At 45.4% G+C, this 26,383-nt stretch overlaps 1 protein-coding gene across 1 annotated transcript in view; it reads right to left on the bottom strand.

The window, feature by feature from the left end:
- Positions 1-25,399, bottom strand: part of LOC147732664 (uncharacterized) — a 188,278-nt gene extending 162,879 nt beyond the window's left edge. Inside the window, exons 1-3 of the mRNA XM_086954300.1 lie at positions 25,241-25,399; positions 21,650-21,775; positions 13,511-13,709 (exon numbers count right to left, since the gene is read on the bottom strand). Of these exons, the coding sequence (XP_086810426.1) occupies positions 13,511-13,709; positions 21,650-21,775; positions 25,241-25,399 (484 nt within the window). The remainder of the gene's footprint in view (positions 1-13,510; positions 13,710-21,649; positions 21,776-25,240) is intronic.
- Between the last annotated feature and the right edge of the window lie 984 nt (positions 25,400-26,383).

Genomic DNA, 26,383 nt, shown 5'->3' with positions numbered 1-26,383 from the left:
AGGAGGAATCGCCATTGTTCACAAATTCACCCTCTGCCTTAGCACACTCCCCGGCGAGCCCACAGACCTGATGGAACACCTTCACTTCGAAATACTGGCCAGCCATGCCTCCACCTTCCGAGGAACTCTCATTTAATGATCCCCTGGACCCCACAGACTTTTAGTCAACTCCATCAAGGACCTCATCTCCCCACATGCCATCGTGTCCACCAACTACACCCTTCTTCGAGACCTCAACTTCCACCTCGAAAACCGGCATTGGACTCTGCCAGATCATGACTGAACCCACACACTCAGCAGGACACAACTCGACCCCCATCCTAACAACAGGAAACTCCATCACCTTCAGCCACATCACCGAACTCTCATAGACTGATCATCGATGCGTCCACTTCACCTTCAGAACACCCACCAATCACAGACACCAGCACCTGCTCCCACGAAGAAACTGGACCAGAATCACCAACGACCAGCTAACCTCATCACTCAGCAACTCCACCCCAACCACCGCAGAAAACGGCGACGCCAACACCGCAGCCTGAAACCTGCACAGATGGATCTCCAACAGCACCAACACCATAGCCCCTCTCAAGAAACACAACACCCAAGCCAAGAAAGCTAGATGGTTCCCCACCGAACTTCGAGAGTCTAGACGCACTTGCCGCCACCTCAAAAAGGCCTGGAGGAACACCAAATCCACAGAAGCCCACAACAACTTGAGAGCCGCCATCAATGCCCACCACCAACTCATCAGAAAAACGAGGAAAAAAGCGATTGATGACAGAATCTCCACTCATGCACACAACAGTGAAGAACTCTTCAACATCATCAACGAGTTTGCCCAACACACCAGCGAGTCCACCGACATCCCTCCCTCACAAGATCTCTGCGACAAACGCAGCACCTTTTTTCACCACAAAATCAAGAGCATCTATGACAACTTTGACGAAGACAACCAACACACTGAGCCCTCACCAACCACCCCGACACCTGGAAGCCAGCGATCGACAACTGGACAGCCCTCACCACTGAAGACACACTGAAGACGATGAAGTCAATCCACTCCGGGGCTCCCACGGACCCCTGCTCCCACCACATTTTCAACAGAGCTGCCGACACCATCACACCCATGCTCTGCCACACCATCAACCGCACACTGGCAACCGCCTCCTTCCCTGACAACTGGAAACACACTGAGATCAACCCCCTTGTGAAGAAACCCTTGGCGGACCCCACCGACCTCAAAAACTACAGACTCATCTCCCTGCTCCCGTTCCCAGCGAAAGTCATCAAGAAAGCCATCAACAGCTAACTCGCCACATTCATTGGCGAGCACAACATCCTCGACTCCTCCCAATCCGCCTTCAGAAAAAAACACAGTACAGATACTGCCCTCCTCGCCGCAACAGACGACATCCGTACCTTACTGGACAAAGGAGAAACAGCAGCCCTCATCCTCCTTGACCTCTCAGTGGCATTCGACACAGTCTCTCACCGCACCCTAATATGCGAACTCCATGACACAGGGATCCAAGACAAGGCTCTCAACTGGATCCCCTCCTTCCTCTCCGGCAGAACACAGTGGGTCAGACTCCCCCATTTCCTCTCAGACCCTACACCTACCACCTGCGGAGTCCCCCAAGGGTCCCCCCTCAGCCCTACGCTCTTCAACGTCTACATGGCTCCGCTCGCCCCCATCGTCAGAACCTACGGACTCAACATTGTGTCATACGCAGACGACACCCAACTCATCCTCTCCCTATCCAACGAACCCAACACCGCCAAACACAACTTTCGAGAAGGCATGGAAGCTGCCGCCAAATGGATGAAAAACAGCTGCCTACAACTAAACACCAACAGAACGGAAGCACTCATCATGGGCCCAAACCCAGAAGCCTGGAACGACACCTGGTGGCCCCCGCCCTCAGAAGCCCGCCCACCCCCACTGACCACTTACGCAACCAGGGAATCATCCTGGACTCAGAGCTCAAAATGGACCGCCAGATCAACTCTGTCTCGTCCTCCTACTTCAACACCCTCCGCCTCCTACGTAAGACCTTCAAATGGAGCCCCCTTGAACACAGAAAGACCGTCACTCACGCCCTGGTCACCAGCAGGCTCGACTAAGGCAATGAACCTCACCCGCAAGCTACAGAACTTTCAAAACACAGCCGCAAGACTGGTCCTCAATGTGCCAAGACACTGCCACATCTCCTAGCACCTGCGCACACTCCACTGGCTCCCCATCGAAGCTAGAGTCACCTTCAAGATGCTAACCCACACTCACAAGGCTCTCCACGACACCGGACCAGCATACCTGAACAGCCAACTCAAATTCCACACGCACCCCAAAGGATCCTACAATCAGCCCAGCTCTCCTACGCCGTGGTCCCCTGCCACCAGAAAGACCAGATCGGGAGGCCGCTCCTTCTCCTTCCGCTCCCGGCCAGAGCATGGAACGACCTTCCGCTCCACCTCAGACAGATAACATCGCTCCCCATCTTCGCAAAAAACCTCAAAACCTGGCTCTTTGACAAACCCCCTCCTTGATGGACTGGAACCTTAAAATGCATTGGCAGGAGTCAGCCTGAACACAGTTCCTCTCAATGTTTGAAATGCCCACTGGGCCAGGAGACATTTCTAAATTTGGTGGGCAGCACACCCGTGATGGCAACTGAATAATTTACTCTGTCGCCCTGGCAGCAAAACGGGTCACCCTCCAAAATATAAATCCAGTCTAGATTTGCCACTTTAGAATTCACAAAGCTTTCAAGAGTATGAATGCAATGCTGCACCAATTGCAGATTTCCTGTTATTTTGGATATGACATTTCCATAATGTATGAGTTGTGTTAAGCCAGAATAATTTGCATTCGAAAATCATCATTGCTGGTGGGTGTGACGGCGATGTGAAGTTTCATTTTGCACACTCCAAGAACTTTATAAAGCTTATTGTGCCCAATTCACAAGTTTTTTTTTAATGATCATAGATGTCACATTGAGCATAAAAAAGAGGATTTCGACACAGAAATGGAAAATTTCATATACATAGAATAAGGATAGCCGTGCGGAAATCGACCGACGCGAAAGACTTTCTACCTAGTGAACATTACGAAATGGCTAAGCCAGGGTTATTGGCTAGCAGTGGCGGCTCATCTGCAATAGTGGAGGAGCATCGCCATAATGACTCAGAACCAGCAGCTGAAAAACAAAATAATATTTTATTGTCGTTTTATTTTTCACCTGCTGGCTGAGCAAGCCTGTGTAGGGAGGGGCGGGCCGGGCCATGGGAGGGAGGAGGAATGGAGTGCTATGTGCACTTCTAAGTGCGCATGTCTGTTTGGCTCGCCGTCTTAGGTCAGCCAAACAGACATGCACACTTAGATTTCTCTAACCCGGCTGTATGCTACAGCTAGGTGGAGAAATGGCACAGACTCTCTATGCCTGAGTGGAGCAGCAAACCAGCCTGCTCAGGCCAATCCCACACTGCTCTCATTTTATGAAAGCAGAGTCTGGATTGGATGAGGAGTCTGTCCCAGGAACTGCCAGGAGCAGCAGGAGAACAGAGGAGCACCGATAGGTGGCCGCAGGATCAGGTACGTTTTTTTAATAGCATTTTTTTAATTCAAACCAGCTCCCCCACCCCCACCCCATCCAGCCGCTGCTGCTCTGCCGCCTTACCGCTGCATATTGGCAGCAGCGGAAACTGCTGGCTAGATAAGAGGATAAAGGGGGCTTTGGGGCACAGTGAGTGTCCATGAAACACCTGTGAACATCCCCAATCATCACACTTTCGGGGTATAGCATTTACAAATCTAGAAACACATAAACAAATACTGCAGGGGAAAGTGTGAATCCTGGGCTGGAAAAAGAAAATAATGGATTTGCTATGGAGTCTCTGGGTGAAGTAGAATGGAAAAATGTGAAATTACCAGCGGGTATTGGCACTGTAGCTATTAAAATCCATTGTTATTCCTCATTGCCTCAGGGACCTTCATGACTCCACCTGTAACCCCTAATAAATCGGTCCCCTCTTACTTTCCAATGTCCTCATTGCATATTAAACAATTGCGAAGGGTTTTTAGCCTGAGCAGTCGTAACACTATGGCCATCTTTATGAGTTTCCTGATTAAAATGGAGTGGTAATATTGGACTGTGCATTACCAATATCTTGTGGGGCCAACAAGATACTTGGCAATTCAGCGTTTTGTGCCAAATAGGGATTGGCATGCACAGCAAGGGGTCACCAGGTTGTTTACAGCATGTTTTTCCCCAACTTTAGCAGATGGAATATATTAGGGAAAAGCAAATGGTTATACCAGATGCACTGTTATTGGGTGCAAAATCCCACAGGGAGTGAATCTGCACCCAGTACAATTTGCAGAGTGCCATTTCCACATAAATATAACTGTACAGCTCACAATGTGGCTCTGTGTGAAACGGCAAAAGCTCCTTTGCATGGTAGCAAGTGGCAATTCACAAAGCTTTGCAATGAGTACTCATGGAAATCCTGTGGCTGTGACAGGTTTGCACCAGTGCTCGTGGTAACCTCAAATTCGGAACGCTGGATGCGTTCCCGGCTGTACAGCTGTGGTGCAGATTTCAGTTTTTTCTGAGAATGGGTCCTAGTGAGTCCAGGTGTCCCAATACATGTGTGATTAATCTCTGTAACATAATTTAATGTATGCGTTGTAAGTGTGTTCCTCAGATACCGCTGAAAGAGACCATGGAGGGTGAGGGTAGTAGTGCGTGGGGTGCAAAAAGCAAAGGCGCTGTTTCTGTTTATTTCCTAAAAATTATGTAGGACTTGCATCCCATAATGAGCTGTAACACTGGAATGATTACTGGTTTACCATCCATCATTCGGACAGCTGACATAATCCAAGCCAATACAACAGTCGAGAGCAATTTGTCTTATCTTTCAGCAGAAGCCTGGGAAACCCCCTTTTTAAAATCTGAACAGTCAATGGAAGAAAAATAAAAGCTTGCTATTGATCCCTTTAGAACTCCCCCATATGAACTCCCCAGCTTCAAAAGCTCAATTAACGTCTGTGTATCCTCAGGGGTTCTCTGTGAATTGATAAGCATGTGTAGACATTTGCACAATCACCAGCCCTCAGCTTACTTAAACATCCATTGCATGCAGGAGATTGACTTTTGGTATTGAATTGGTAGGGATTTACCCAATGAGTAAATACAATTCAGCGGCTACACTCACTATGATATTCATGTTTTGAATACCACGCCTGTGCTGTCTGTGTCACAGCTGACATTTTATTGAATTTGCCTTAGCCAGCATTTTAATATTGTTCAGCTACGGTGAGAACTTTGTTTTCTTTTGTAATTTTTATAAGCCAATATTGAGTCTATATACAGAGACCTCTTCTTATACATATGAATAAACAGCAGATAGTGCGTAACCAGGCGCTTTATGTCCCAATCCGTTGATAAAACGTTCTCTTGTCCATCTCTCTAAAGTGAGTAATCGGTTTGATGCAGTACAATTTATTCTACATGCTACTGGCAAAAAGAGGTCACCATGGATGAAGGCTGGGACAGAACTAACATTTGGAGAAATTCTCAAAAGACCATTGTTAGATTTAGGTGTCTCTAGTTGGCACAGGTAGGTACTTGTGACAAATAGGGACCCTTGCCTCTAGTCAGGATAAGGGGATTATACTCCTAAAATAACTCCTGCTCACCCCCTTGGTAGCTCAGCACGAGCAGACAGGCTTATCTCAGAGGCAGTGTGTAAAGCATTTGTGACCACATACAGTAACCCAGTGACAAAACTACAGATGGACACCACACAAGGTTTTTATATAAAAAATAAGTATACTTTATATAGTTACCACAAGACCATAAACAACAAAAAAATACACAATACTTTTACTTTAAGATGGTAGATTTAGCTTAGTTAAGATCAGTTCTTGAGATGCGACACTTTGCGTGAATGTACCTTAGGTTGCGTTGCGCTTCCACGACAAGCAATGTCGCAGTGAGGGAAAAGCGGAAAAGTTCAAGTACAAAGAAATAAAGACGATTATTGGACTGCAGTGGCGACACCCTTGTTCCGCGATGTGACGGCAGCAGCTCCACTTGCGACACTCATCTCCCACGATGCGTGAAGCTTCTGCACGATGAGACTACTAGAGCGGCGACATCCACGATGCGTCGGCAGCAGTTCCAACGGTGTTGCGCTTCTCAGGGATGCAAGGTGCTTTTCTTCGATGCAGCGCAGTGTGACAGTTCCAGTGACGACACCCTCCCTTGGAGTTGCAACGGCAGGCACAGCAACGGCAACACGCTCCAACCTCGTTGCGAGACTCTTCTCTCGATGCAGTGAAATGCAACAGCTACAGCGGCGACACCCTTCTTCGGAGTTGCGACAGCAGCAGCAGCGACGGCGGCACGCTTTATCTTCGTTGCGGCATGCTTCTCTCCGATGCGGTGCAGTGCGACAGTTCCAGCGGCGGCAACCTACTTCGGAGTTGCGACGGCAGGCACAGTGACGGCGACACGCTTCTTCTCGCTTCCAGCTCCTTGCGACACGCAGTTCCTCAGAAGGCCCAAAACAGCAGCAGGCACTTCCAAAATAACTCTAGGGAGCTGGGGGGTGAAGTCTGTTGTCCCTGAGACTTCAGCAGGAGGCAAGCTCTTTTCCAAGCCCTTTGAGATCCTTCGCGAGTTGTAAGCAAAGTACACTAAGTTCCTTTCCTTTGGCAGTAAGGCAACCACTGCAGGCCACTCCCCCAAGCAGCACTTCAGTTGGGAATAGTCTCTCCTCAGTTTCTTAAGGTTCCTCTCCTCAGTAAAGGTTTCTTCTTGTCGTCCAAAGTGATCTAATTTCATGGGATCAGGGACCCAATATTTATACCCCCAAATCCTTTGTTCTCTGAGGGGAGAGGGGCCTTTGCCCAGTCCACACCAGTTCTGAAGCACTCTGTTTACCAGACTTCTCCTTTCCTTTCACAGTGCATGGCAGAAACATCAGACATCCCACAGGAGGTGGAGCCAGCATTGTGGAAGGCGAGTACAGTCCTGGATCACTTTGTTTACAGGACTCCTTCTCTTCTTTCAGTGTGCAGGGTAGAGACATCAGCCACTCCCCAGGAGGTGGAGCCAGCATTGTGGAAGGCAGGCACAGCCCTATTCAAGGTTCAGGTGCAACTCCTCCCTCCCATCTAGATGCAGATCTCTCTATTCACCACTGGGCTCACTCATCCTGTCTCTTGGAATACCCCATGCCCTATCACTCACATAACCAGACAAAGGAATACACAACCTAGCAGAGGAAGGCTTAAAAGGTTAGACAAGCAAATACCCACTTTCTAAAAGTGGTATTTGCAAACACAGAATGTTAAAACCAACTTCACTAAAAGATGTATTTTATCATTCTGAGTTCAGGAATACTAAACCCGAATTTCTACCATGTTCTCTGAGACAGTTAGGATCGTAAACATGTAATAATCTAACAGCCCATTCTGGCCTATGGAGAACTGAGGCCTTGCAATAGTGAAAAAAGAAAATGGCTGTAATTCACTATGAGGACATGCCACACACATCAGGGTTGCCCTACCTTATACTTACAATGCGCCCTGCCCTTGGGCCTACCACAGGGATAACTCAAATGAAGAAAAGGGAAGGTTTAGGGACTGGCAAGTGGGTGTACTTATTCAGTCAGCATGACAGTACCAGACTGCACGCAGGCTCTGCAATGGCAGACTTTAGACACATTTTACAAGGCTGCTTCTGTGGGTGGCACAACCAGTGCTGCAGGCCCACCAGCAGCATTTGGATTTACATGCCCTGGGCACACTCAGTGCACTCCACTAGGGTCTGACAAGTAAACCAAATAGCCAAACATGGAACCACTGATTAATTCGTCAATTTACAGTAGGGAGCACTTGCACTGTGGCATTGAATAGCAGTGGCACAGTGCCCAAAGCATCTGACACCAGCAAAAATACATGAGGCAAAAAATGGAAGGAAGACTCACGCCAATGGTGCCAGGTCTAACAACCATCATACATGTTTTGAATTTTAAAATGTGGTAGGTGTTTTTTATAGTGGAAACCTAAACTGAAGAAGCAGCAGAAAGCTTCAGAGTTGACATTTTTTGTTTAGCAGGAAAATCTCCAATATGAGTTGTTATACGTTACCATTATGGTGTGTGGGGTTTGGATGACACGAAGCCACAGAATCCAACACGTGCTGGAGAAGGTGGTATGATCATGTAGCAGTGGTGCACTGGACATCACATTGTACAGTGTTGTTTGTATATCTCTTTCACTTGTACATCTGTACAATGGCTCAGTGAGTTAAACTCTAAGGGCCTAATGTATGGCATTTTGGCGTAGGGCAGTGCAGCAAGCCACTTGTTGAGCTGCCCTACGCCAAAGTGAAAGAGAAGGATTGTACTGTATTTAAATAATACTGTGCATTCCTGTCCTTTCTTCTTGTACTGGCACCCTTTTGGCAGCCTGGCATCAACAAAACACCCTTGACACGTGGTGCAAGTGTGCCTCAGTTGCATGCAGAATTGTTTTTGCGCAGGAAGGGGCACCTTCCCACACAGAAAACAATCCTACAAAGCATTTTTCTCTTTGCACGTGTGCTGCAAATGGAAAGCAGAAAAGAAAAATAGAAATAAATATATTTCTCCTGGTTATGCCTTATCTTGGGAGGCATACGGATTTGATGCTTGCCCAGGTTCACATCACTTTGTAAATTACGGGCACTGTCAAATTCCATGGGTGTTGCTTGGGAAAACCCAATGCAATGCCTACGCAACGCCTCCGGGGTGCAGAGTGAGGCGACGCAGCGATTTGCGCTGCATCGCCTTATTCATGATTTATGGTGCACTCACAACCACACAGGATGGCTTTGGGTGGCTAAATAAATCTTTATGAGAGCCCTGCATCATGCACGTACAACTTTACGTGGTGCAAAAGTAACGTAGGGCTCTTATAAGTTAGCACCAAACCGTCTGATATCTGGTGTAATGACCAGATCACAGATTCACATTCCAGCAGGTCTAATTCTTGCAGCCTTCTAATGACAATATATTGAGTACAATCATACTCACAAAGGTAATAGTAACACTGAATATCAATAGTATTTAACGCAGCTATAGCTATGTTGTTAAGCGCTATATGTGAACCAGGAATTAATGTGTTTGAAACAGAATGATTTAACCAGTACAGATGATTATATATTCAAGTGTTGCAGCTGGGTTTCAAGCAGGTTGCAAGATATGCAACGTTGCAACTAGTCCAGACATCCTCTATCAAAATGAATAACCTCTGTTACTCTTTAACAATTGAATCACACTTATTTCAACGCTATTTCACACAGCAAAAGCATCGTTTTCAATGGTTTGTTGTTCAATGTCAGTTTCGGTTACTGCTTTAGAATTGTGTTTCAATGCACATTTTTGGAAGATGGCCCTTCCCCTATTCATATTGTTTGGGATTTTCACCCCAGTGGATGATATCAAATGCCTTTTAAGCGCCTGTGATTAAATGAGAATCCTGTTAGTATTACTTTCTGCATACACTATGGTTTTTTAATGAACATGCCACTATTTGTTATTGCTATCTCTACATTTAAATCGCTTGAATTTTAAACACAAGCAATGATTGAGATCATGAAAGGTTTGTTGGTAGTTTTTTTTATTTGTACTGCCGCATACTCATTATGGTGAATCAGTAAAGCATTTCAAGTGAATAAGGCCTGAGTCTGTGTGTTTTTTTAATATATTTAACACCAAACTGCAATTGTAAAAACAGCCCCCAGAGGATACACATTGGGTAAACATTGCATTGCAATCACACACTTGACTCCCAGACAACATTTTAATAAATGTACTGTTTATAACCACCTGTAGACATTTCAGCCCTAATAAATGCATGTAACCATACACCTAGCCCACATAAAAATGCTAAGAGAATCCAGGGAGCTGATACATTTGGAATCCCCCAGCTTAGGGTGAGGACTCACAAGATCCACGGAGGAGAAATGGGGCATCCTCCTGAGTTGATTGGTGGTGGGCCTGCCATATTCGGTCCACCAGAAAGGAAGATATGGGCCAATATGTGGGCAAAACAACAAGACCCTACAAAGCATTATGGGGCGATTTGTGCCAGTGTAGTGAATGTTGCAGTGTCAGCTCCCCAGATGAGCCAGGAGAGCCTGCTGCTTTTTCTTTTGTTTTCTTTTTGTCAGGGGGTGCCCCGTCCAACTATAGCACCCCCTAATGCATGAGGTATTCTAACTGGGGGTGGGTCCCCCTAGGGAGGCCTCACATGATCCCGAGATGGTATCAGGCTCTGACTAAAGGAAGCATTATTCTGAAACAGGGCTTCGTTTTAAGCTGAAGAAAATGAGCAGCAGTAAACCTCTCTGTAATGGGCCATTACTAACATGCTTTGTCATTTGTAAGGGAGTATGTGTAAAAAGGGAAGGGACTCCAAACACTCTTCAAAACCTACCCCTACCCCACCCCCAATAATCACACTGTGGATACTTTCACACGTTAGTAAGGCCTGCCTGACCAAAATAGTATGCTTGGCATCATGACTTTGATTGCAATTTTAAAACAGTAACATATTTTAAGTGCAATGTTGAAATAAGTGTGGACATATTTAAACATTGCCAATTTATTAGAATAATTGTGAAAAATTTGGAGTGGGACAGACAATGTTCCTTTTTCACTTGGGGCGGGGGAGGGCATAAAAAAGTTTGAAGACTACTGCTGCATTCTTCCTTTGTGGGAGCAGCTTATTTAGAAAGCCCACCCCTATTTGTCCCTGCCAGCTCCTTGCATGAGAAGCATCTCTTTTGCTGTCCGTTGGAGCCATCAGCTCCTCTCCTCTGCTCACTCCTGCAGGCAGGGATCTCTTTGTGTGTGGTGGGCGCAGCTCCCCCAGACAAGGTCATGGGTAGCGGAGCAGGCCCACCGCGATTGGGAGGGTGCAGCAGCGCTCCCTCCTGAACTCCTGTCCTTCGGTGGGCCTGGGATTAGTTCCAGTCCCCATTTAAAAAAAATATTAACAGCCCTGGGGATGGGTCCCTGGGTCATGAGCCAGGGAGGTGGCCCTACGCATGCCCCGTCCCTGTCTCAATGTAATTAACCCGACCCCTAGGCCCTGGCCGACCCCAGGGATAAGAAGTGAAATGGCAACGAATAGCACACATTTCATCACAGAGCAAAAGGTCAAAGGTGGCCATACTTTAAAATGGCTTAACTTGGCCCCTGCCAGGTCAATTTTGATGATCTGGGCTCGTTTCACTCCAGGTGGTAAGCATTGGCAGTTGCCGCAACCCTTATGACCTCCAAAGCGGTGCAGGTCTTAAAAAACTGATCTTACTGGTTCCCTGCACCAGCTCTTCTGATGATTCTTACTTCTGGGTGCAGTCAAGTCCAGGGATATCCCCTAACTGGTCCTCAGGAGGTGTAAGGGGGCCAGCCTCACTCTCCCTTGGGGAGACCAACTAGTCCTGTGGTCAACTGGGCAGAGTCCTTGGTGGGGATCAGGGGGTTTGTCCTTTCAGTTCTCCATGGTGGTTCCAGGGGTCAGCAGCAAAGTAAGAAAAGTCCACAGGCAAAAGAGCATCTCACCCTGGTGCAGGAGTTTTCAAAGAGGAGAGGTCGGTTCCAGAAGGCAGGCACCCCCATCCATTCCTTGGGTGCCACATAACCTCTCCACCCCTGTCTCAACACTGCTGAATGCTGGGACAGTCCAAGATAGCATCATCATTGAGCCACTGTTTACATCAGCTCCTGTGGTCTCAGCTTCACGCCTCACTGACATCACTGACAGTGACTTGCACACTGGAATTTCAAAGAGGGCACCCCTCTGGGTTGGCTCAAGATGTCTAGGCACTCTCCTTTTTTCAGTTGGCTTGGGTGCAGGCTCATCCCTGGTACAGTGTGACAGCTGAGTGAGAGATGAAGATTATTCTGCCCCACCCCTTTCCTCCTCAGTAGCTGGGAGAAGTACTGCTAATTTCTCCTTTTGTGTGAGGCAGCCTTCTTTCTTGCTTCTCAAGAAAATGTAATTAACTGGGCACAGCATGGTGACACGAGGCCTGGGCTCTGATCCTGAGCTGAGCCAGGGAATTATGAAAACTCTGGATGAGTCATAAGTGTACAGATATCATTTTGGGAGTTGCATATTTGGTTTTCTCGCACAGGTTACACTCCAATTCTAGAAGTCAATGGTTTCTGTAGGCCAAGTAGGAGTGGAACTACACACTAAGAAGGGCAGTTCTCTCTGTATTTATATAATAGGGTGCCACTACAGGTAAAACAGTAAAGCATGCTGACTTTCCCTATTAGTGTACACTACCCTTGCAAGGCCTATCCCAGGTAAATACCTAATCCTGCAGAGTCTGCATTGGGCCAGGCTACCTGTGCACTGTTACCAGGCTGTGCTCGATATTAGTCTCCCCTAATCCTAAAAAGCAGACACTGGCAGTAAACATGCGTGGTCCTTTGCCATGTGATTACTGTGGGTGAGACACTAGCGGTGAGACTCATCCACAGTAAAAAGTCAGAAAACCGGGTGAACAGAAAAACAAAAACTCAGATGTACTGAAGGGGCAGAACCCAATGTAAAAAGGTACAGTTTTTATTACAAATTAAATTCAAAATCCTTTGAAATTCACAATTTATAGTTATCGGCACAATCATAAACCATTTAATAGCCATGCAAACCATATTGAAATGAAATGGTCAATGAACTCAACCCTCTACGGATGGCTGACACCCGCCACATATGGCCATCAGCTATGTGCAGTGGAGACTGGCATCAAGGCCCTTTGCCCAAGCATGAGTAGCCAGTGACCACTAAGCGCGGTCTTCAGCGCTGTGCAGGCTAAATGCAGGGCCTGGCCTAAGACCAAACACTGCTCCCAAATATACATAGGTGGCCAAGCCACTGGACCTAGATCTTCCTGAGACCCAGTGGAGACCGGCCTTTATTTGATATTTATTTATTTGAGTATTGAGGATCGATGTTGTAACTCCTGAGGGTCCGCTTATCCAGTACTGGGTTCAAAAGCCCTGCAAATGGTCCAATATGGTTCCAGCAGCACATGCCAGTGATTTGTGATCCCGGCAGGTTTTCCTGACCTCAGTGCTGCACTGGGGTCAGCAGACCAAGCCCTGAGGACCACTATCTCAGTGACAACATTTAAAAATGTACATTTGTTTATACTTTCAACTCATGAGGGAAGGGTGCCTTTGGGACCCCGCTATAAAGCAATATGTCAGATTTAAAATCATATTTGTAATATATAGCTTTGATGGGGGACACTAAAGGGACCCTCACCCTTACATGAAAAAATTCAAAAAGGAAAATATGTGCACAGTTGAAACCATTTGTAACATGTCAACTGGAATTTCCAGAAGTTCTGGTACTCTGAGAAGTGTGGACCGTTGTCATCAAATAGCCAAATGTGTGATTCTGCGCCTGAAAATGTTATGTTGGTTTAAAAATGATTACCTTTGGTTGATCCACCTTCTGCAGATTCAAGTGATAAGGCACAGTTCTTGTTTTGTTCTATGGTCAGAATCAAGTGCTTCAACAAATGCACGAGAGTTTGTGTAATATCTTTTTCTCCGCCAGAGTTAGGTTTGAGGTCATTTGAGTTGATGACTGGATAATTTCTAAAGGAATCAGCTGATGAACCAGACAAAGAAACCTAAAATGAAATTAAAAATAAATAACAAATTATTCAAGTACTTACTTCCATCAACAACATCAACTTTTTGGGAATGCTCTCATTTGTGTCTGTATGTAGTAAAACACTTTACTGAGAGTAATTAATACATTTTAGATTGCAAATATTACAAGTAAACCACTTTCCAGACACCTTTGTTTTGAATCTTCTCCTTAACTCATTCAATTTTATACCTGATATGAACATTAGAAAGATAAACATTATGCATAAATTTACATATGAGAGCTAAAAATAAATGTTTGCAGTGCTATTATCCATTAGAGCTAGTTTACAAGCTTTATTACTGTGTGAAATTAAGAGAAGAACTTATCTCCGCCCCTTGTTTTTAATATATAGTACAAGGAGCTGTAAGGATATGTTCTTACCGTGTTACAGAACAGACCACCGGGAGATCTACCAGGCCGTAGCTTCACATAAATAAATCAATTGGAAAAGAAGACAACCGGCTATGACACAGGCAATAGAGAGAGAGGACAATTTCTTAATATTATGAGCAAGGAGTACTGACATCTTTTTTCCTTTAGCTTTTATAGCCCTATGTTGAATCTGATTGGTGTACGAGTCGGACACTGGATTACTTTTATTTTTTATTTTCTATAAATTGCAGCTATTGACACAAATTGCTTTAGCAGATTGCTGGAAGGAAACGTTTCTTGGTAACCGCATGTATTATTACTTTATTTATTGCAAAGATAAGTAACTTTCTTCAACTACTTGTATTCTGCACTGTTGCACTGTTGTACAATTTAGGCTAATATCCTTTTTAATATGCTATATAGCTTTCATATTTATTTATGAACTATTTATTAGTAGGCTATTTTATCCAGACAACATTTGCACTGCACGCAGCACTTTTATCTTGTCATTTACAAGGTTTCATAAGTCCCTTTTAAATAGTTTAATTTCTGAGCGAGATCTGCATTTCTACTTTTCTATGCCTGGGAGGGGAAATGAACCAGTGTGATTTAACAACTTTTGTTTTTTTACTCATACTTATACTCTATGTTTCTATTGTGTGGCTTTTTTGTAAAGCTAAACCAATAAACATGATTGATCGAGAAGAAAGAAAAGTTTAAGAATGTAGGGTGACAGACTGCATATATGACAGGCATAAAACTCAATAGCTCAAAGAATGACTCTTGCTACAGGAATCAGTAGCCTACAAAGCATAAATCACAGTTAGATGGATTTAGACTTTCTACTTTTCCAAATCCATAAATTGAGCTTGATTAAATTGAAAGGAATTAGCTATTGTTAGAGATGCGCTGTGTGCTACAAACACTGTCAATATTATCATTATGTGATTATGATGTACTGTCTGGTACTGGTAAGATGAAGAAATAAGGTGAGTGTGGGGGAAGAAATCTATTAGCTTGGGTCAGAAATGGAGATCCCTTAATGTAAATCAGCCATAGATTGTACAGTCTTTACAAGAGCTAAGGCAAAACACAGAGGTTTCTGAGAGAAAGTAGTTTATTCGTTGGGATGGATTGGACAAGTAATAATGTCACTATCTTGTTAGTTTCAGTCAAAGGTTTCAGTGATTTTAACCTGAGCTCACCCCTCGTAGCTATGTAGCAGAGCACAGAAGCTTAACTTGGAGAACATGTGTAAAATATTTAGAAGAACCAAAACAGTTGAAAAGTGGACCACCCAACACAATACAAACCCCATTACAATTTAGAAAAACAAAAATATGTAAGGACCAAATGACACCAAAAGAATGAAAACTCCAATAATGGGAACCAGAGATATGAATTTTTACAATTTCAAGTACAAATAGTGCCAACAAGTGCAAAAGAACAATGAAAGTCAATGGCCACAGTAGACCTGGGCCTAGCTGCAATTTGAGGCTGACTGTATTCGAGTATGGGTCAGTTACACAAAGTTAATTGACTCGATTAGGGCTTAGACGTAAGGAAGCTCCAGAAGTCTAAGTCCCAAATGAAAAAGAAAAAGACTTCTGCAAGTGGGGAAAACCTGCAATTCAATTTAGCGCCCTTCAACTGGCAGTCGGATACTTTTTGTGTATGGTCCTCTTTAAGCTCTGTGGAAAAAGTTTGAAAAGTTCCCAAACTTAGGGCTCGATTAGGAGTGCGGTAAAACCGCATCCTCCGGGCCGGTGGAAGCCACCGCCGGCCCGGAGGATGCGGATTCACCACTGCGGTGAATGAAAAGACCCCCCCCCACATTAGGATGGCTGGGGGGTCATCGGCGGACGGGAAGACAGTCCGCTGCTTTTCCACCGCGGTCGGCTTCCGACCGTGGCGGAAAGCTCTAATATGGTGGCGGTGTCTATCAGACACCGCCAGCCATAATAGGACGTGCTTCAGGACATGCCTATCTGTGGAGGCAATGCCGCCACGGAAAGGCATACGGTCTTTTCTTTGGGGGCCCGTTGCGGCCCCCCAGGCTGAAAAGGGAGTGGGGGTGCACATGGGGAGTACCTATGGTACCCCCCTGCATTTGCATGCACAATGCCGCAGGCACCGCATGGTGCCTGCCGCTTTGTGCATGCAAATGCACAGCATGCATATTTAACTTTGCGGCGGGTGCTGCTTTTGGAGCACCCGCCGCAAAGTTAAATATACGGGATGTGCCCGCCAGGGTGACGGTCACATCCTAATTCCACCGGAGGGACCGCCGCTGCCCCTGTGGACGGTCCCTCCAACTCGGGGGTGGCGGACGGACGCAGGTCCGTCCGCCATCCTAATAGGCGCCTTAGTTTGATGCCAAAATAACCACAGGAATACTCTTACAAGGCCCTCAGGACCTTAGGAGGAACACTTAGAGAATCCCATTGTGTCAGGTAGAGGGCAACAGCAAAGTCCAGTTGCCACTGGCCAGCTATGATTCTTCACAAAAATATTCTCTTCAGCTTTTTTATGTTATCAGAACACTCATGCAATCAGCCTTATGATCCTTGGTGATCTCTATGCCTTAGATTTCAATTCATATGGTGTCCAACCTCTTCAGGTCCTTCTCATAGATCACAGATGCTAAGTGCAGCAGGTTCAGTCTACCGGGTTCATATTCCCAAGCCCAGCAGTGTTCTCCGGACGGCTGGGTGAGGGTCCAGTGTTGTAGGGTTCACCAGCCTGAGTTCTTTTCTAACCAATGAAGTAAAGGTTTCTAGGCTGTGACCTACCTACATTTACACTACCTCTTATTTGCTTTACTTCAAACTGGCTCAAAATGCAATGTATTAGGACAAAATTCAAGATGACAAAGGTCTTTGGCCACACTAAATTTGTGCCCTGAGGTTATGGTGAAAATGGGGAGTGTACTATGGTAATCCTAGTGTCCTCCCACATCTAACACTAATATCCAGCTTGAAGAAGGCACTACACCCACAACAAACCCAGAGACAGAAGTCGGGTAGGGCAAAAGCAGGGTATTTCAGCAACCAGAGAGTGGAAACGGTAACTACACAAAATATTGAGTTAAAAATATCGACTTACATAAATATCGACTTCAAAATATAGAATGGACAAAATATCGAATGGACAGAATATAGTCAACAAAAATATCGAATTTAAATCCTTCGCTGCGGGGGTAATTCCCCCGCTGTGTTGGGGGGGAGGGGGGCGCACACAGCGCCCCCATGCTCATGACGAGCTGAGCTCGTCATGAGCTACAGTGCTCCTGTGCTCATGACGAGCTCAGCTCGTCACAGGTGCATTGGCTGCCGTGGAACGCTCAGCACAGCAGGGGAATTCTCCCCGCACCTGAGCGTTCCACGGCGCATGACGAGCTGAGCTGGTCATGAGCACCGGAGCACCGTGCCTCATGATGAGCTCAGCTCGTTATGAGCAGGCAAGGTGTTAAGGTAAGTAATTTAATATCGATTTTTATAAATATAGAAAGTCAAAATATCGAAGTATATAATATAGGTTTTAAGATATATATAATTTTTAATAACATCACATTTTTTAAAGTGTTTTGTATGTTAGTATATGTGTGAAAAGTGTATATTTTTTTTGTAATTAATTTTAAGTAATGAATTTTATGTTATATAATTTTTGCGTAATTTAATTCTGTAGCAGGTTGTGGGTTTATAGGGGAATAGGGAGGGAAGTAATTTAATTATATTAAATAAAATATTAATTTTTAGAAATTATTAATTATTTTTAATTTAATTTTGTGTTTTAGTTCTGTAGCGGGTTGTGGGTTAATAGGGGAATAGGGTGGGAAGTAATTTAATTGTAATTAGTTAAATATTTTAATTTATTTATCGGTATTTAGTTGGAATTAATTGTTAATTAATGTTTAATTGGTAACTAATAAATTTTTAATTGGTAATTAATTTTTATTAATTGATTAATTGACAATTATGTGAATTTTATTAATTTATTTTCCGTAGCGGGTTGTGGGTTTATAGGGGAATAGGGTGGAAAGTTACTTAATTGTAATAATTAAACATTTTAATTTATTTATTGGTATTTATTTTGAATTAATTGGTAATTAATTTTTAATTGTTAATTAATCAATTGTTAATTGGTAATTAATTTGTAATAATAAGTACTTAATTTTATTAATTAATATCTATTTGTATTTTATAATTGATTAATTATTATATTATATTAAATTGGTAATTACTTTTAATTCATTTTGTTATTGGTATTGATATTTAATTTATTTTTATTAATATGTTAAAGGCGGGCAAGGGAAGAGATTCAGGGGGGGTAGGAGTAGGGGAAGTAGACGGAGAATGAAGGAGGGAAAGAGGAGGGGAGGGTGAGAGACACAGCATGGAAAGAGGAGGGGGAGGGTGACGGGGACACTGTTAGATCGGAGGAGGCAACCGGGTGGTGCTGCCTTTCCTCAAACCCTGGTACTGAGCTCTTGGGTGTACAGGGAACTATCCCTTAGTCGACTTGCTCTTCCCACAGTGCAGCCTCGTCTGGTGGCTGCTGCTGCTGTCTCCATCTGTTGCTTCTGGTTACTCTGACACAGAGGTCAGGTGTTCAAGGCCCCCCCCCACGGGCTCCAGCCTGTTTCTCATCATTGGTGGCCCAGTTGTACAGCATCACTGCTTTGCTGCTTGACTGCCTCGTGTCCCTCTTTTCTGCTGTTCCTGTCCCTCTTTCTGCTCTTCTCTGTGCTTTCTACCTTTGGCTTTATATTTTTTCTTTGCTTTTGTTTCGTTCACCTTTCCTGTGCTTTTGTACAGTTCCTTGTCCCCTGTACTCTCCCTTGTTGATGCTGCGATCCCCGCCGCCCTGCCCCGTCCACTGTCCAGCCTCCCAGCATCACTACTTAATGGCAGACGCTGTGCGACCATGTGCAGTGGGTGTGCCACTGGTGCGCCAAAAACATGCCAAAGGCAAGCCCAATTGCACTGTCCACACATGGACCGCGCCCAGTGCAAGGGACCTTGCCTCCAGGCCACTTCACTGCTATCACGCCAGCACCCTCCTCGCCCACAACCCTGAACGCCACTCTGCCTGCCATCTAGCATCACCGAAGAATATCCTTGAGCGCTTGCCAAAACTAAAAACACGCCTTCTGCCACATCAACACACCAGCGCCTCTCACTGAGTTACAGTGCACCCGACCATGTCAACTGCATCCTCCTCAATTTGTGGTCCCTCCACAAACACTCCACAGAAATATGGGACCTCCTCGACATCAACTCTCAGACATCGCGTTCTTCACGTAAACCTGGACCAACCTCTACACTGGACCAGACATCGCCATGTCTGACGGCTACAACATCACCCACAAGGACCCCTCCAACTGCCTACGAGGAGGCATTGCCGTTGTCTACCAAAGCACACTCCGACTGACCATGCATTCTAATGACCCACCAGCGACCATGGAACACCTCCACTTCCAGATAACTTCTCATCAGCTCCCTCAGCACCACCACTCCGCCAACACTTACAGACACCAACACCGCAGTGCACAACCTCCACTGATGGATCTCTAACCGTGGCACCCCTTCAGAAAAAAAATGGACAAACAACACTCCAAGAAGGTCAACTAGTTCACTTCTGCCTTTCACTAGTCCAGACGGACTTGCAGACATCTCCAGAAGAGATGGAGCCACATCAATCAACTCTTTGACACAGTCACCCTTGCACCATGGCGCAAGGGTGCCTTCTTTGGCACATGGCAGCCATTGTGTTCCTTCGTAGGGTAAAAAGACAAGGAGGCTAATTCCTGAGCCCCTTCAGACAGTTTAACGCCAGCAGTGTGTCATTTTCTTGACGTACTTGCAGCGTGAATCTTGTACCACGTTGCACCGTATTTACAAAGTGATGCATCTAGGCATAAGCGTGACCTTGTGAAGCCCTCTGCCACATTATACCTGCATCAGGTATGATGTATGCAGGGTGGGCGTTCCCATGCAACGAAGTCTCGTAGGAGTGGTGCAGTGAAGTCTCTCAGATTTCACTGAGACAATTCTAGGACGCCACTGTTTCAATACCTCAAGCCTGCCTCATGGCAGGTGTAAGGGTGACACAGGATAGGCTGGCCCCATGCATTGCTGCAGTTGTGTCATTCTTGCGACACACTTACAGCAATGCATGACTTTAGTGCTGACAGATACGTCAGGATTCCAGACGTATCTGTCATTGATTGCGACATGGAGCGCTGTACATTGAAGCCGGTGCATCCATGGTGTCGCAAGGAGGGGGCACTGAAAAATGTTGCAAAACTGTTTTATCGCAGCAATGCAACACTTTTCATGACTGAGGCCCAGGAATGCACCCTATCTTATTGATAGGGCACATTCCTCACCTTTTGCTTTGGCGCAGGGCACGGCAGCAATATTCCTTACGGCGCTGTCCAGCACCCAAATATCTGATATGTGGACTCTAGTGTTTGCACCAATTTTAAGCCCAGCTATTTTTTTGTTTAAAAAAAACTGCCTCCAACTGGACTTAGCGGTAGGTTAGGGGTTAATAATGTACAGGAATTTCATTGTAAATATCGCAAAGTGTGGTTAGCGGCAGTTTTATCACTGGAATGTCTACCTTGCATCTCATTTTGTTTAAGTCCCGCTAACAGAAGTGGTGATCCTGAAAATTACTGTTTATGCTGGAAGAGTGCCACTAACTGCAGTTAGTGGCAACTTGAAACTACAGCAATGAAAAAAAGCCGCCGCAATGTCAAAATATTGACGCCATGGTGGCGTTACGTTTTTGTAAATTTGCTCCAAAGTTCGACATTGGAACTTTTTTATTGCCTGAGTTTTGCTCTAGCCAACACATTTTCTTCTTTTACAGACTTCCTTAGGGCTAAAAATCCACGATAAATAAATTAAATAAATGTCAATCTCCTTGGAATATTGTAACTCTTACAGCTTTGTAAGATAGATAACTAAAACTTAAAAATCCAGCAACGACTACATTGCTCAGAGCCTTAAAGACAGAAATGGTGTGACTACTACTACAACACCCAGTATAAATGCCATGTGTGACAAGCAAAAGGCAAAGCCCAAAGTTCACACTCCCACTCGTGATATAAAGAGCAATGTCAACGTGATACGAGTTAACAAAAAAGTCCTATAGACTGCAGAAGCTACTGTTTGTTTCTTTGTTGCTGTTGAGTAGTAAAGAAATATAAAACTAATCCCCCCTGTTTCTAATGGTTCCTCCTTTACTGGATGTGTAATGGAATATCAGGGAATGTTCAAACCAATACAATGTTTTAAAAAGATATTCTTTGGTGTTCTTATCCAGCTAGCTGCATCTCTTATCAAGTAGCTGTATAGATTGCCTTAAGCATTGACGTAGGTTGGGGCTTTATGAGCTTCCGTGTGTTGCTAGCCAGGTCAATTTCACTTTTGCAACCGATATTTGGTCTTTTGCAATTTGATGAAATGTCATCACACACTGCGAAATATTAGATGCAGCACACTGCATAATACCCATCACAGTACCCACACTTACCTTGGCCTGGAGGACATGTAACTCGGAGAGGTCCCTCAGATACTCTACCCTGCTGTAGGCGGTGTCTATCCCAGCCTGCCTCTTCGTGATGTGCTCCTGAAATTCTTCTACAAGGTGTAATGTGATCTGGAATAAGAGAACACAAGACATATGAAGATATATTTCTTCTCAGTGAAGTTTTCTACCGCGGGCTTCCCTGACTGGAATGTCATACATAGTCATTAGACGGCTGAACAAAGATGCTGTGCGTGTGTCGCCAAGCAAGGCTCTTTTTTCTTAGTACAACTCTCTCCTCTATACTCTTGCTTCACTGCCACCATAGAATTCTTGGAGATAAGATTTACTGATCAAGCGGTGCATTGGTACACATTTTCAATAAAAAAAATGTATTTTTAAATGAGTTATAAGCAATGGTGTGGTCCTGAGAATATAATACATTTTCTTAGTTAAACAATTTGATTAGTAAGTCTGCTTCAGTTGGGATGCAGGAGAGGGCGGACTTCAAAAGAAGTCCCAGCAAATACTGTAGTATATAAAAGCCAAAACAGTGACATTACTTGGTGACACCTATGGTAAAAATTATATATGTTCAAAGTATGTTTACTTGAAACAGTTCATTGTAGCTTGGAAGATTCATTTTGCGACGCAGTCTGAGGCCACTACTGTAGTAGCAAAAATGTCAGTTTATGGTCACAATGCATATTTTCAGAAGGAGGCTGTAGCTAACTTTGTCACACTTTTAGAGGGGGGCGAAGGGGTTGAATAGGTTGCAAAGTCAACCGTTGTCTAAAATCCGAATTCAACTGAGCTACCGTGAAAGCTTTCCCTGCTGCTGTCAGGAAGTGCCATAGTCACGGAATTCAGCACTAGGAAACGCGGAAGCTAGCTGCCCCACCCCCTTTGGCACTGGTAAGCCGTGCAAAGAGGCAGAAGTGACTGTGTGGGGGCTGGGTGTGCAGTTTACAGCATCGCATTAGAGAGTAGAGGAGCTTGGCTGGTGCTGGCGGGGTTTGGGAATGAAGAATGTGGAGAGAGCAATTCAGTAGCCACTCTGTTATATGAGATGGGGGAATGGGCTGGCCCACCCACTGGCCTGTGTAGCCTCGGATTGGCAAGACGGCAAACGGAGGTCAGCTGAGGCCAATTGGTGAGCTGTTTATTTTGTCTACCAAGGACTCTGCCACTGGAGAACAACATGAAAGGCTGTTGTGACAGCCTTATTAAAAATATGCAATGAGCCTGACCCCAGGAACATGAAGTCAGGCCAGCGGGCTATGTCAGAGGTAGAATGACAATGGGCTGATCCATCGGTCATAGCATGAGGTGTGCCTGCCCTCTGGCTACCTCTAGGTGTGACAAAGGCCCCAAGGGGCTGCTGGTGGGAAGCCAGCAGCTCCTCACATGTCTTCCTAGTCCAGTCCTTACTGCATTAGCAGTCCATTGCTCCCACAGAAACCGATTACTTAACCAGTCAGAATAATCTACCCAATATGTCCCCCCTATTCCAGAATGCCATATAACCAGAAGCCCCACCTTCCCACATCTTGTTTTTTTTCATTTTCTGTGACCAGAAAAGATGCTTGACACCAGCCAGCCAAGGTGAGACTATTCTGCCAAGTTTATCTTCCTTTTAAAATTATTTGCCTCTTAATTAATTCTGTGCTTTGTTTCTTTACAAAACCTGCTCTAGCAGTTCTTTGACCCTGGGGAGTTGCTCCGACATGCTTGCTGGTCGGGACTCATGCAGGGATTGGGACTCAGCCTGGGCGGAGTTCAAACTCTACGAGGTGACAAAAAAACTCTGCTGCACTTCGCATTAGGGGCATGTGGCTAGCAGTGATTGTGAGGGCCGGTTGTTTGACCCATGCTGTACAATCTGCGCAAACAGCACCATGCACAGCCAAAGAGGGCATAGCTTCCTTTCTGCTGCTTGAGTAGATTTTCTACTTGACCGGCAGCTTTCTCAACGCGAACGTAAGGTTTCTCACCACGAGTGGCCGCGACCGGCCGCGACCTCCCGCATTGAGAAACCTGACCACCCGCATTGAGAAATCCCAGCAGGAGGTTGATTTTCCTCTGTCGCCAACTAGACCTTGGCGAGCACCAGCAAGGAAAAATCTCGCATGAAGGTGGATTTTCCTCGCTCGCGCTTGCTAACTTGATGTTGACGAGCGTGAGAGAGGAAAAAACTCTGCTCCGCTTATGCGGAGCTGAGTTTTTGGGAACTTTGCCCGCTCCGCGGAGCGTGGAAAACTCTGCAATCTCTGCGAAAGGAGCTGAGTTCACTGTCCAGGGTCAATTGGGACATGCTCGGACTGTTTTTTGATTGATGCAGAATGCCGGAAAACCGCGTGCTTGTTCACACCTTTCTCTCATAATGTTGGGTATGCTGGTTGCTCTGTGAGTGCTTCTGCCCTCAGTAGCTAATGGCTGCTTTGAGAATGTTGCGGTGTGTTGAGTGGCGTTACTGGGCAACAAAGCCGGTTTTAAATGGTGGTGGCCGAAGTGTTAGTTGCAGGCATTTTGGAGCAAGAAGGAATTGACAAGGCTGATATGGGTAAGCATGTTGGGCCCTCCTCGGCCCTGCCATCAAGGGAGTATTGCAGACCATGATTTCAGCTGCTGTGGAAGAAGCTGTGAGGGACAGAGAGGCAGATCCAGGGCCTGGTAATGGCCCTTGCATGGACCCCAATCCCCTGCTGGACAATGAAGATAAGCATATCAAAGGCAGATTTGTGCTAAGCGTAGACTTGGTGGAGGTTCTGGTGCACATTAGGGATAATATGGGGTTTGCTCCCATGGTGGCTCCTACTGAGGAGGATTTCTACCTCATTATCAGCGCACTGAGCCTGAATCCCTTCCTTTAAACAGTTCAGTTAGGAGGGTGTTGTCCAATGAATGGAAGGGTGTAAAGCGACAGATGGCTGGATCTATTCATGACAGAGTCCAACTCTCTGCTTCCTTCCTTCTGTTCAGTGATTCCTTCTTGTAGGGTGTGGGTAAAGGGTACCCTGTCTGTGCAGTGACCGGCTGGTCTCCTGTTTTGTTTCCTGCCTTTCCAACTGATATTCAGGGTAGTTAGGAAGGTTCAGACAGACCATGCAGCACTTCTGCTGGTGGCTGCAGGTTGGAACAGGAGGTCTTAGTTTCCTTTACACCTTCAGTTGACAGTCTCTCATCTGTGGCAGTTCCCCTTCTATCCATTCCCACTGTGGTACCCCTGCCAGTCACTGGAGCCAGCAGAGAGACTGAGATTGGGGTTTGGCATTTGTAAGGATGAGACTCATTTCACAGGGATGTTCTGCGGTAGGAGCTGAGTCTATTCAGCAGTCCAGATGCCCATCTACTTTAAAGACATATGGGCGTCATTGGAGGAATTTTGAAAAGTGGTGTGGAGATTAGGTGGTGTCTCTCTGATCCCAGTTTGGTTTTGGAATTTATGAGAGATTGATTTTTGTTCTGTCTGGCAGTTTCCACGATCCGCAGCCACTGGGCTGCAATACAGGTTATGAGGAGTCCTGCTGTTTTAGCCATTTCTGGATTAGCTTTCTGTCTGCTTAGGAGTTTTTCTTTCCATAAATGGCCCGTTACATTCTCTGGTGCCTTCATGGGACTTTCCAGTGGTGTTGAATAGTATTCAGAGTCCGACATTTGAACCTCTTGAGTCCTCTGATTTGAAGTATTTGTCGGATAAGGTGGTGTTTTTGGTGGCCATCTGTTCCAGTAGGCCGATTGCGGAGATTGGTACATGGTTGGCTTCTCCAACTTTTCCTAATTTTTTTTTCCGAGCGTGTGATCCTAAGTCCCAGTCCTTCTTTTCTTCCTAAAGTCCCTACTTCATTTCGTTGCTCAGAGCATATTGTTCTGCCTGTGTTTTTTCCAGAGCCTTCATTGGAGGATCATGTCTAGTTGCTTACCCTTGATGTGCACAGGGCACTGCCCATTTATTTGTGAAGGATGGAATCTTTCTGTAAGGTAGATTCTTTGTTTCTTACTCTTGGCATCTCCACCAAGAGTCTTCGTCCTTCCACAGCTACCTTATCCAGTTTTGCAAACTATCATGGGGGCTTATGATTATTTGGGTCAACATCTGACGTGTTCTGTGCAGGACAAGTCTACGAGGGAAATGTCTGCTTCATGGACAGCGTTTAAGGGTGCCTCGCTCTATGATATTTGTTGTGCTGCTACTTGGGCATCCCCGCATATCTTGATGTCCCATGTGGGTGGTGTTTTGTCTACCTCGTTTGCGGATCATGTTTTGTCTGTGGTACATGATGTCTGAATTTTGTGCTTTGGCTTGAATAAATTCCTGATGTTGGATCTAGACTTATGGGTCACTTTTTTTTTTCATTGAACCAAATTGTGTCTGCTTGGGTTGCGGCTCATGTAGTAAGGCCTGGATGAGGAAGACGTACAAGGAGGTAATGCCCAGTTACTTACTGGTAAAATTAATTACTCTGAGTGCAGGTCTTCCTCGTCTTAGTCCGTAATTCCCGCAAACCTCACCCATCAATCATTTTGGTTCTTTGGGCTTGAATATGCCAGGATGTGGGTAGGCTGGGCTTCCTGTTAAAAGGCATGCTGGGATGGGATGGCCATATTGAGTGTATTTTTCTGGCTGGTTAAGATAATCAATTTCTGTGGGAGCAGAGGACTGCTCATGCAGTAAGGACTGAGACAAACCTCACATGATCTCCTTTTTTGGTGGTAGATTTCTTCTGGAAAAAGGTTTTT

Source organism: Lissotriton vulgaris, chromosome 2_1 (genome assembly GCF_964263255.1).
Source record: "Lissotriton vulgaris chromosome 2_1, aLisVul1.2, whole genome shotgun sequence".
In the NCBI taxonomy this organism is placed as follows: Eukaryota; Metazoa; Chordata; class Amphibia; order Caudata; family Salamandridae; genus Lissotriton; species Lissotriton vulgaris.
Note: the sequence above shows the minus strand (reverse complement) of the source record. Positions and strands in the feature narration are given on the sequence as shown.